Source organism: Urocitellus parryii, chromosome 11 (genome assembly GCF_045843805.1).
Source record: "Urocitellus parryii isolate mUroPar1 chromosome 11, mUroPar1.hap1, whole genome shotgun sequence".
NCBI lineage: Eukaryota > Metazoa > Chordata > Mammalia > Rodentia > Sciuridae > Urocitellus > Urocitellus parryii.
In genome coordinates, this window is record NC_135541.1 from 7,316,078 (window position 1) to 7,328,316 (window position 12,239).

At 56.5% G+C, this 12,239-nt stretch overlaps 1 protein-coding gene and 1 long non-coding RNA gene across 3 annotated transcripts in view; one reads left to right on the top strand and one right to left on the bottom strand.

The window, feature by feature from the left end:
* Dhrs3 (dehydrogenase/reductase 3) overlaps positions 1–11,362 on the bottom strand; it is a 32,997-nt gene extending 21,635 nt beyond the window's left edge. Inside the window, exons 1-2 of one of the 2 annotated variants that reach the window (XM_026397858.2) lie at positions 10,314–10,629; positions 9,998–10,147 (exon numbers count right to left, since the gene is read on the bottom strand). In XM_026397858.2, coding sequence (XP_026253643.1) covers positions 9,998–10,147 — 150 coding nt within the window. In that variant the 5' untranslated portion in view covers positions 10,314–10,629. Of the gene's footprint in view, positions 1–9,997 lie in introns of both variants that reach the window. The other variant, XM_026397857.2, reaches the window with a different exon arrangement.
* Positions 8,762–10,169, top strand: LOC113189201 (uncharacterized). The gene is made up of 3 exons (XR_003301632.2): positions 8,762–9,032; positions 9,142–9,205; positions 10,088–10,169. It is a non-coding gene; the product is annotated as an uncharacterized LOC113189201 (long non-coding RNA).
* Positions 11,363–12,239: the final 877 nt, after the last annotated feature.

Genomic DNA, 12,239 nt, shown 5'->3' on the forward strand with positions numbered 1-12,239 from the left:
CCTGCGTGACCCACTTCACGCACACCCATGATGACAGGAGTTACCCTCCCTGTCTGTGTAACACGCTCGACTGCCACGTGTGTCTACGACAACAGCAGCAACAAGCCACCTGCCTTCCAGAAATGCCCGGGGCACTCGCAGGAGAGGGGTTGGGTTGCCCTCAAACGCCATCCCAGTCTCACCGTGGTGGCCCGAGCTCCTACTGGGAACTCCAGATGTGCCATCTCACCTAATCCTCTCTGGGAAATGAAGAAACTGAGGCTCAGAGAAGTCCAGGAACTTGGCCAGAGCCCTGAGGCCAGTGAACAGAAGGGCTGGCGAGTGGACGCTGGAGGGCCTGACCCCCGAGCTTGAAGCCCATCCACCACGCCACGCTGGCCCCTTGGAAAGAAAAATGTCCCCAAGACCAGGGTGCTGGGCCTGCCAGCCACACACGGCACCTGAAAGGCCCCTGCCCTCTGCTGCGTGCTACAGGGAAGTGGCTCCGCGAGTCCATCTGTGTGGGTGTGGAGCCAGGGAACACTGGGTGTGTCTGGCAGGACCCCTGCCACATGAAGGTCACTCACACTGCCCCAGTGCTGCGTGCTGACCGCCTCTGGGCTTGTGAGAGGGGTCCCTGTGGGCAGGGCTGAGCGAGTACCAGGGGACCTGCAGACCCCCCACCAGAAGGCCCGGGCCTCTTCTCTGCTCTGCTCACCTGCCTGTGGCTGCAGGGGAGGGAGAGCTGGCCTCTCAAAAAATGTCGCTTGGAACTGTGACCTGGCAAAGGACCTTTCCCTACTTTTGTACCCCAGTGGCCTTAAATCTTCTAGGAAAGTTCCCAAAGGCACTCTGTCGATGACCTGCTGGGCCACTTTGGGGCTGCACGTTTTATCTCGGAACCACACACCTCCTGAAGACAGAACGGTTTCAGCTCAACCCTGAGAGTCCATTCCATCCCCGTGGCTTGGGGTCAGCAAGTGACCTCATGAGGTCTGCGGGGCTGGACGGACAGGGCCGCTGTACAGGCAGGCGGATCTCCGGCACTTTCTGCTGGGGATGATTGAAAGCTGGCGGCAGCGGTCCTTCCACAAGGAGGGACACTGGGCACCTCCACCTGGATCCCATGTTCCTGGTCACAGCATCCGATTTCCCCAGCAGAAGGCTACATCCCACTCTTAAAACTCCACAGCGTGACTGGGGACCGTCCACCTCTAGCTCAGAGATGGGCCTGTGACCACGGCCACCGACGAATAGAATAACACCATCTCTGGTGACTGGCTGAAGCTCACCCACTCTCTGCCCCTTCCAGAGCCACTGTGCAGAGGACACCTGTCTGTCCACGTGACTGGGGGTGGGGGGACGTAGGAGTCTGCCTAGAGGTGGGGCGCGCAGCAGAGGGGCTGAGTCTTCACGGTACTATTTGAGCCCCTGGAGCCAGGACCTCTGGTTCGAGAGTCCGTGGGCCAATCTGAAGAACGCCCAGACCTGCAGGTGCGGGGGCAGGGGCTGGGCCAGTGACCCAGCCAGACCCTCTGGCTGCTGAGGCCATGTCTGCACAGACTTGCTAGGAGTTATCGGTGCCATCTCTTCAGTCTCAGCTGGTCACTTCTGAGCTGTGACCTTAAGTTACCAATCCTCAGAGTCTTAACCAGAAGAAGACAGTAACGGCGCCTGCCTGGGAAGATTGCGCCTAGAAGGGTCCCTGGCACATAGTAGGTGCTCAGTAAGCTCGAGCTCTACCAGCTCTGATGGGTTGGACATGCATTCATTCACGCAAGAAGCATTTATTAAGTGCCTACTGTGGACCAGACACGGTGCTAGGTGCTGACCGTACCTGGTGGGTGAGAGGAACATGGCCCCGGCCGCCTGCTGTCTTATAATCTGTTGGAGAAATGACAAACCAGGGTGGGTTGCCAGGGTAACCCATAACTTTGGCCTCACAGCACAGCCCTGGCCAGTTGAGCTACTTGGACACAGAGATGGAGGTGACTAATGCGCTGCGTAGGGGAAGCTGGGTGGTGAGGGCTTGAGCAGCCAGCAACCCAGTGAAGGCCCAGCCTCCACCCCGCCTCTCCAGCCCCGGCTCCTGGGCCACAGGACCAGTTCCTGTCAATAAGCAAAGTGCGCACGGTCACCAGTCATGGCCACAGGGTTTGATGGCCCAAATGGGAGGAAAGAGGCCGGGCTCCAGCCTCCCACAGAAGGGGCCAAAGGCTAAGATCCCCAGAGGCCTTCTGTGGGCGGAATCCCCTCCTTGCTGGGTGATCCCAGGATCAGGGTGACACAGGCCCGTGGGTCCTTGGTGCCTGGCAGAGATCTCTGCAAAAGGTGCAGAGGTGGGGCAGTGGGAGGGGGCACCACCACCCCCAGAGCTGCCATCGCCCCCTCCAGGAGCTGACGTTTCTTGCAAACGCTCTCGCGATGAGCGACGAGGCTTCTAGAAGTCATCTCCCTAAATGTTTCTGATGAGGGACCAAGGTCCAGAGGTAGTCACCTGCCCAAGGTCACAAGCTGGTCCCTGGGAAGGCTCCTAAGATCTATGGGGTTCAGAACAGTTTCCCAGGAGCCTGGACTGCCCTAGGCAATGCATGAGGGCTCTGGGTGGGTGACCCAGCCTTCAGGACACCTTGACCATGTGACACTGCTGTGGGGACAGCCTTGGCTGTGGGGTCACACTCTCCCAGGGCTGGGTCTTCTCTTTAAAGCAATATTGTCCCCACCCCACAAATGTACACAAAAAACTGACATGGATTCTAAGCTACAAAATAGACAGGAACTCTGGCGTGGTGGCACATGCCTGTGATCCCAGCGACCTGGGAGGCTGAGGCAGAGAGACCGCAGGTTCGAGGCCAGCCTCAGCAATTTAGCAGGACCTTGTTTCAAAATAAAATTCAAAAGGACCAGGGGTGTGGCTCTGGGTTTAATCCCCATTACCCCACCTCCCTGCCCCCCTTAAAGGAAGCCAGAAGTGAAGCTGACGTAGCTAAGTGGAGGTAGGGCCCTCAGATTCCACCTGCTGCTCTGGAATCCAGAGTGAAAACTTGGTCTTGGACCCTCAGCGGGTGTTGAGGACAGTCTGGGGCCTGCTGGAGCTCGGGTGTTGGCAGAAGTGGGTCTCATGGGCAGGTGACAATGACGACACACACCTCCCTAGAAAGATGATTCAGTGTGGACAAAATGACCATGTCCTTCATCGATCGATTGACTGCTTTTCTAGTTCCTTCTCTCTAAAGGCCTCTGAAAAAGGGGGCTCAAGGTCACACTTCTCAAAGCAGTGCTTAGCCCCAATGGCCTTTGTCAGGCTGACCACTGTGGGCCTTCAGCACTAAGTCACCAGTCTCTACTGTCCACTCTGAGTTCAGCTGTGGCTTCTGAGTCCCAGGACACCAGAGCCTGTCCTGGCATGCGGTCTGCTCTGGGCCTGCGTCTCTGCCCGCAGGACTTGGGTGGATTTGGACGGAATCTGGGCCAAGCCTGCTCAACCTGTGTCTAGGACAGGTGGGGGGGACAGTACAAAAGTGTCACTGTCATTCCTCTGGGGTCAGAGTTCTTCAGATCCTGGAGGGGCTCTACAACCAGCAAAAGATTAGGGCTTCCTGCTTCCCCCTCGGTGCCCACCTCCTTCAAGAAGTCTTTTAGGACCCCCTTCCTGCACAGCGACCTCTCCCTGTCTGTACATCAGAGCATTCAGGTCATCTCTGAGGGCTCCTGGTCACCTGGGGTTTGGTTCGAGGGCCCTCCCCCTCGTCCCTCCACAGGGGTCCTGGCATCTTTAAGGTGAAACACTAGTTGTCAAAAGAAAGAAATTCAACTGTGCTGCTCTCCTATCAGCTGACCCTTTAAAATACACCCTGGTAGCTGCTGGTGACCTTAATCCTCTGGCCAGCATCCCATTCATTGTATGCAAATACTGCCACTGGGCGCCCTGAGGAATATTTGTGTAAACACGGATTTAGCTGCATCCCTGCCTGCGTCCTGTTGACTCAAGTACTGCTTATCAAACTTCTCTCCAGAGCCCTTTGTGTACCAGGCTCCAGGATTTAATAGTTTGTCTCTTGACCTCTCCATAACCCTGAAAGAGGCAGGCTGGGCCAGGCAGAGATTATCTGTCCCCATGGGGAAAGCTCTGGTTCTGAGGCCAGGAATCCTGGGTCCAGAGTCAGCCTCCAGCCAAGCTCGGCGGTGCTAGAGGGGCCTGCTGCTCCTGCCTCTCAGAGAGGAGGCCAGCCACGCCTGCCCAGGTCAGGAGGACCAGGCCATCCTGCAGAGCCCTGAGGCCTGCATGTCACCCCTCTCATGTATGTTGTGACAGCCACACGTCGCCACAGCCATGTCCAGGATCATGATCATCGCCAGCCACGCACACGACCACAGTTGTGTGGCCCACCCCAGCCTCAGGACACCAACTTTTGGGGGCTGCAGGGGTCCAAGTCAGGTGCAGGACGTGAGTGTGCCCGCCTGGCCCTGTTTCCTCCCACCTGTCATTTCCAGCACCTTGGAAAACGCGGATCAAGGAGGGACAGACAGTGTAGACCTGGCAAGGTCAAGCGGAGAAGGGTCATCTTCCCTTCATTTTTAAGTTTTGGTTGGTGGACGCTGGGGTCCGTTCTTCCTTCTGCCCCCTACCCACTTCTGTCCTGGTTCCTGTCTCAGATGTCACTCTGGGGATGATGACTCATGGAATCTGAGGAGTGCAGGGGATTCGCCAGGTCATCCAGAACCTAAGAGCGGCCTCCAAAGGCAGGGCCAGGTCTACATTGCTGAGTTCCCCTCCAGAACCTTCTGGAACAGGCCCCAGGCCTCCCCCATACTGGAAGGCAGCTGATGTCATCTCCCACCTCTGACGTAGACAACTAAACTCCCATGGAGTTGCCACCCAGCTCAAGTGGTGGCTTCCAGTCCGTATCCTCCTGGGCCCGCCCCCTGGACACCTTCAATTGCCCAGGGACACTCTCAAAGTTCGAACGACACTGAGTCAAAGGTCCAAAAGCTCTTTGACCAAACACAACTGAAATACAGGGTTTCACCCGCTGCACGACACAGTGGGTTTTATGGTACTTTCAGGGGAGTTAAGCTTTATTGCCACTAAAAGACCCCTCCCAAAGCAATGAGAGCTTTTGAACCTGGGGATGGGCATTACTCCAGGAATGCCAAGGGCCACAGGGAGAGAACTCGGTTTCCGTGGTTCCCTGCGGCATCTCCAAGGCCAAGTTTGCTAAATCAATGGCTGAAGTGACATGTCACAAGCCCTCAGAGCTGGGTTACCCTGCAGTGGGTTGTCACTGCTTACCCAACTTCCAACAAGAACAGACCAGGACCCTGCGGAGGGCAGGGCAACCCAGCAGACACCCGGCTCCAGGCCTGGGTGCCCACGGCTCTCGGGGCCACCCGCACCCCCACTCAGCGGCTTTGACCAGGAAGATTCTGGAGGAGCCCTCGACTCTTCTACAATCCCAGTGCGATAATAAGAGCACAGCCCTGAGCTCAAAGAAGGAGATGAAGCCACACTGTCGTGAGGTTCCCGGGAGCCACAGAAACCCAGCTGCCCGGTCCAACCCCCCATCTGCTTCCCCACTCCACCAGACAGGCGCTCCTGCGAAGGCTGGGATGACACTCCTGGGTGAGACTCCTGCGAAGGCTGGGGTGACGTCACTGCTCCACTCCAAACCCTGCACAGACTTCCAACTGCACTCAAAGTCAAAGCCAAAGCCAGTCCTGGTCTGCGGGACCCACAGCTCTGACCATCAGCCACCGGTTCTGCCCTTCCTGCCTCCCCCTCACCCCTTACCCCCTGCTCCAGCCATGTTGGCTGCTTTGAGGTCCCCAATACCCGGTACCCGCCCTTTTCTGTGGCTTTGCTCCTTCCTCTGCCCAAAATGCCCCTTTCCTGGGACCTTTCCTCAATGTCCCTGGCTCAGTGTGACCTTCTGGGCCTCCATTCTAGCCCACCTCTGACCTCCTTCCCGCATTTGCCTTCTCCTTGGCGTTGACTGCAAATGAATGTACTAAAATACTGCACTCAAAACTGTGTAGTATTTGATGGTGGTGCTAAGGCCTTCCGGGATGTCCTGGGTAGAAGGGACCCCTCCTCACAAACATAGCCGAGGTCATTCTCCCAAAGTGGTGACTTCAAACAAATAAGATGGAAACGGAGCAGAGAAAGTAACCGTAAAGATAAATGTGAGCAGGCTCGTATCTGAATCGTCAGAAGGGCCCTGTGCAGCCAGCGACAAATGCACTTAGTCTAGGGAAAAAAAAAAAATAGAAGAACTTGAAGTCCAAACAGGAATCACAGAGAGCAGGGGCGCCGTACACACACCTGTAATCCCAGCGACTCGAGAGGCTGAGGCAGGAGGACCTTGAGGTCAAAGCCAGCCCCAGCAACTTAGTGAGACTCTGTCTAAAAGATAAAAAGAGCTGGGATGTGGCTCAGTGGTTAATTTTCCCTGGGTTCAATACCTGGTACAAAAAAAGAACAGGAAAAGAAAAAAAAAACCAACCAGGAAACTCGAATACGCCGGCCAGGGAGCCAGGGCCCCCTCAGTTTCATGGGCACTGCAGGATGAAAATAGTCTACAAGAACTGAAATAAATCACTGGCAGGCAGACAGCTACCTGGTGGCTGCTGAGAGGACTTGGAAGTGGCTGTGGGTGTCCCACGGAGTGGGGGCACTGAGTCTTTTCCAGCCCAGAGCTGCTTCTTTTTCACTTAGTGGGATCCGATGACGGCAGGAAAGGCTGAGATAACCTGGGACAAGGACAAACATCCTTCCCCAAGTCCCCTATTGTCAGTAAGCCACCCGCCCGCCCGGTTTGTGGTAATTTGTTAGAGAGGCCACAGGAAACCTGCACATGTGCGCGCGCGTGCGCGCACACACACACACACACACACACACACACACACACACAGTCTTGGGCTTCTGCTGTAAGCCCTGTCTCCCCCCTTTGCTCATCTCTGCTGCACCACAAGAGGCCCAGGGCTGGGCCAACACTCGCCAGACCCTGTGGACAGGCTTGGGAGTGGAGTCTCTTGGGGACTGTCAAGGGCATGAGGGGCTTGGGCAGCCTCCAGGGCGAGGAGTGGGAAGGACAGGGGGCTTGCAGAATGGGGGAGCATTCCTGAAGGACGAGTTCTGGGCCCAGACACAGGGCTGCAGGCCACGCACTGTGAATGCAGATATGAGGGTTTTCACCCATCTCCCAAACAGGCCCTGAAGTCCCCAGCCTGGCACTGGGCCCACACAGAGTGCCCCTCAGCCACAGGCCCAGGGCTCTCATCAGCCACCTGCCTGACACTGGACCAAAGGCTGGAAAAGCCACAGTAGCCACAGACAGTCCACAGCCCCTTCCATTCCTCCTCCCAGGAGCGCCTGCTAAAACCATGTCAAGTCAAAGACCATGGGGACTGGTCAGGGACAGTGGGTGGGTCTGAGCTTTGTGAAAGCTTTGTTGAATTCCAGGAGGGTACAGAAAATTAAAAAGAGATGCAGCAGGAAGGACCTAGCAAGTGCCTTCCCCTTGGAGACCCTAATGGCCCAGTCTCCTACCTCTGGATAATCCTCTTGTGGGTGAGGGTTGCTGTTTTCCCGCTTAGGAACTTTGGAACTCTGAAGCGTCTGTGTTCCTTTAAGAAAATCCTCTTTTGGATCAGCTTTGCAGCCTGGGACTCTCTACCACCCACAAATGTCGCCAAATCGCTTCACTCAAGGCCATTATGGAAACTGGGTTGTCACCCCCCTCTTCCTGGACAGGTCAGGTGTTTGGAGGGGCACTGATACGCCTCCTTTCTTTCCCCTTTGGGGACCTCTCTCCTCCAGATTCACTCCCACCAGAACCCAGGCAGGGAGGGCTCTCAGGGAAAGCCACCTGCCCACCAGCAACGCAGGCCAAAGTGCCAGCCCTGCCCAGTGCTCCTGGGCGACCCTCAAGCTCACTATTCACACCTGTCCCCAGCCCACTCAGCTGTTTCTTTTGTAAATTCCCAACTCCCACAACACTTGGTCCTTTGTCCCCAAGGCCATCGAACCTCGAAACACTCCTGGCCCTGGGGATTGTCCCAAAGTCCACTCACTGGCCCCAGATGCACTCTGGCAAGAAGCTGGAATTCCAAATTGCCCACCATGACAGCAAGCGAAAGGCTCATTAGAAAGCAGCCCCAGTAATGGGTCAGATCATTATGAGCTGCAGGGAGCCCTCGTGGTCATCCTGCCAGGTCCATGACTGACCCTAGTATGAATGGCACTGGGAAGTTGCAGGGCCCTGTGGGTCCGGTTTGGGTGAGCCTGCTACCAATTTAAGACACATTTGCAATTGGCCCCAGGCTTATTTCCTGGAAGAGGGTGTCCCTTTCCAAGGCAGGTGGGGCCGTGGCTTCCAGTGCATGAACTGGCAGCCCCACCTGCACGTTATACCCCCTCCCATGCCATGGCCTTCCTTCATGTAGGATTGTTTATAGTCAGTCAAGTTTTTCCAGGTCGACCAAGAACTCCCCAAGCCTACTGCAGTCAGTTACAAGCCTCAGGACTTGGGCCAGCTGGAAGATTCAGAAGCCTCTGTGGGTTGTGGACAGCTAAGGAATGACAATCACACACAATTGTCCCAAACAATTCCCTCCCCAGTCTGCCCTCCCATGGATCCCGGCTCTGCCAGGGGTTCAGGCAGGAGCCCTGCCCTGAGGCATCCAGGGAAGGAAGTGAAACTGCTGAGAGCAACCCTTCCTTCCTCTTACTCGCACGTCCAAGGGTTAAAAACACTTCCGAACTCTCCTTCCAACGGCAAGGTCAAGCAGCTGTCCAAGCCACCCAAGGAGAAGAGGGAGTCGTGGACAGCTGGTCCCCCACTAGCTTGGTGGTGACAGGCCCTGCCAGCCCGGCTAAGGAAGAGTTAATCGGCAATCAGCTTTGGCCGATAGTTCAGACTCCGAAGTTCAGTCCCAGTCCGAGCCACCCCGGAGGGATTGTAAATCTCAGGGCAGTATTTAACAAAACAAAAGCAACCTGGAATTACATGCAGGTTCGGTTTTCTACAGTACATATTTACTTAATCCCCAAGGTATGTGGCTCCGTGTCAGATCAGCTGGCTTTGCTGGCCCTCTCGACCCCTGGTTCACAACAGTTTAAGTTTCAAACTAATTCCCTGTTTTCGCTCTTCCTCTTCACAGGGCTGGCTGGAGACGGCCTGGCCTGCCGGCCTCAAATCCCTCTCTCGATTGCTCTTGTCACTGGGTGAGTCAGCCCAGCTGAGTTGGGACTGGGGTGACAGCGGCTCACTCTCCCCACTTCTGCAGCACCAGGTCTCCAAAAACTGAAACAGGAGGTGCTGGGACCCCCAAAATATTAAAGGCAGTGCCCAGCGAGCAGGACCCTCCCCTCGGTGCCACCTCCCCAAGGCTGTGTTGGGGGAGGGGGCAGGGTCGAAGGTGAGAACAAGGGCTCTTTATCAGCTGCTGGTTACCCCCTCCTCCTCTGTCCTAATTTCCACCTGGGCCTTCTAGTGCCTGTGCTGCCAAGACCCTCTCCTTCCTTTACAAGCCCAAACCAAGTACCCCCCCTCTCCAGTGTCGTTAGAGCTGCAGTCCAGTCCGCCAGGTTGGGGCTGGGAAGGGGGTTGCCAAGGAAAACACCGAGCCAACTAGCAGGCGGCTCCCCGCTCTACCAGGGAGCGCGCACACCCTGAACTCAGCGGGTGGTGGCACTAGGGGGGGAAGGCTAAGGGGGATCACAACACGTGGATAATGGGTGGGTCTCCTAAGTTTCGGGATGGGGGCAAACAGCCAGCCACCGATCCCCCAGGAGCCGAAGAGCTCGGGATCTGCCAAAATAGACAGTCTGGTGCCGGGAAATCCACAAGGTGAAACCGAGGAGCTCAGCGCTTGCGTGAGGCGCAGGGGAGTGGGGTGGCCAGAGACACTCAGCTCCCAGGCGAGGGATCGGGGCGGCCGCAGCAGGTGGGGGCACCCCGCGCCAAGGGCCCCTGGCCCTCAGCGCCCACTCCCCGGAGTCGCGGTGCCCACGTACCTTTCTGACGCCGCGCTCTGCAAACTCGCGAGCCAGCTGGCGCCCAATGCCTCTCCCGCCGCCGGTGATGAGGACGTTCTCCCGCGACAGGTCCCGCAGCTTGGCGGGCAGCACCAGTCCGACGGCTGCTTTCGCCACTAGATAGATCATCTGCAGAGGGAACACCACCAAGGCGCCCAGCCATTTCCACACCATCCTCCGCGCCGCGGAGCCGGGCAGGGGGCGAAACTCCCCGGACTGAACAAAACAGGAATTAAAAAAGAAAACACCCCAAAACAATAATAAATAAACCGAATAAAAAAGAGAGGCGTCCCACCTGGTCACTCTTGAAATGACCTTTCCACAAATGCAAAGCAGGCTGAGAAAAGTTGGTGGTGGGGGGGGACTTAAAAAAAAAAAAAAGGATGAATCCTCGGGAGGAGAAAAAGCGTCTTATAAGGTTGGGACCGTGGAGGGGTGGAGGGGAAGCCGGAGGTGGGAAGTTCTAACAAGAAGTTTCTTGCCCTAGCAGCCGTGCCGGCTGGGGAATTCTCAGGTAATGTTTACAGACTGACAGAGGAGTTTAGGCAGGGAAAGGAAAAAAAAAAAAAAAAAAAAGGCACCAACCACCCGCGCGCACCCTGCCACAGTCCCGCGGTTTCAAAGTGCAAGATTTAAAAAAAAAAAAAAAAAAAAAGCTGTTTCCAAATTGTAGCGCGCCCCCTTCTCCAGGAAAAAAAAAAGTGGGGGAAAAGTGCTTGGAGCTCCCAATTTCAGCCCGCGAAAGTCTCCCGACTCATTGCTATTCTTGGGCTCAGGAAATTGCTTAAACGCGATCTGATTGCCAGCAACGTGCAGGAGAAGTGGGGGGTCCGGGTGTCAGTTTCTTTACGTGCAGGGCTCGCCCTCGCGCGCGCTCGCTCGCTCTCTCCGGCTCCCTCCCTCTCTTCCAGCAGAGGCTGGGAGTTGCCGCTCAATCCGGTTCCCTCTCTCTTCCTTTTAGATTTATTGCCTTCTTTTTGTCCTTTCCAACTTGGAGAGGGCCCGGGCGTGGAGCGCGCGTGGATCAGATGAGTGGATCGTCTGCGCGGCGTTATTCATTCGCTCCTGGGGCAGCTGCGGCGCGGAGCAAGAGGGCGGCCCTCCCCACCCCCCATTTTTTTTTAATACCCCATTAAGTCTGATTGACAGTTAAAGTTGTTCCGAGGCTTCACTACCGTTCCTCTGAGTGGCTGCAGCGACCTCCCCTCCCCCTGCGCCGTCGCGGGGCGCGCGCCTGGGCGCGCACACGGGCTCGCTGCGACTCGCTCACTCCTGGGACGGGCTCCTGTCTCTGCAAGCCGGGACTTGCCGCCGGTGTCCCTGAGGGCTCGCAGCTGGAACTCGAACACGCTGGAACCGACTCCAGCGAGCCGGCTCCTCCCAGAGACATTCTTCTTGGCCCGGGCCAGGTGACCACCCCAGCGTGCGGGGCAGGCTCCAGGGAGCTCGCGCATGCCTCGATCCAACCAGGTCGCCTAGAGTTTATTTCAGGTCACTTGGTCATCCCCTGCCTCCAGGTACAACCAGGAAGCCACGCCCCATCTTTGCCCAGACGCCCTCTATCTTTACAGAGTGTACTTTCTAAGTCTGATCCAAGTCTCACACGTTGCTTGAGCGGGTGGGGGGACCCACTGGGAAGCAGGGTTTTGTTTTGGGGGGTGGGGGTGGGCAGGGTAAAGGAACCTCCGCCCCAGGTGCCAATAAAATCCCCATAAGATTAGCTGGGAGCATATTTATTGCTCATCGGGGCTAGAATTACCTTGACTGACAGCCATTTCCTTAATAACAAAAGACTGTAAACAAAACATCTTAAACCCGAATTTTGGGCTGAGCAAGGAGCAGCTCCTCTCTTTGGGTCGCCTTTGGGGTGTCTGGCACCCACCTTGCTATCTTCTGCCTTTCCCAGCAAGAAGGTCTCCCTGCTGGAGGGTGGGACTGAGCTATTTAGAGTTGTCTGTTGGAGGAAGTCTGGGAGGTGAGTCACCCGAAAAAGCAGCCCCAGTTAAAAGTGCTGATGGGACTTGCCTCCCGCCCCCTCTCCACGTCTCTGGGCTGAGGAGGGAGAGTGAGCAGGGAGCTGCCCTGTAATCTGGGGCAGCCTTTTCCAGTCTGAGACTTGTTCAGACTGGGAGGCCTGGGCCTCAGCTCCAGAGGTTCTGATTCAGCAGGTCTGGGTGCACGGGAGTAGGATCTTTGGATGGATGCTCTGTGTGGGTGAGAA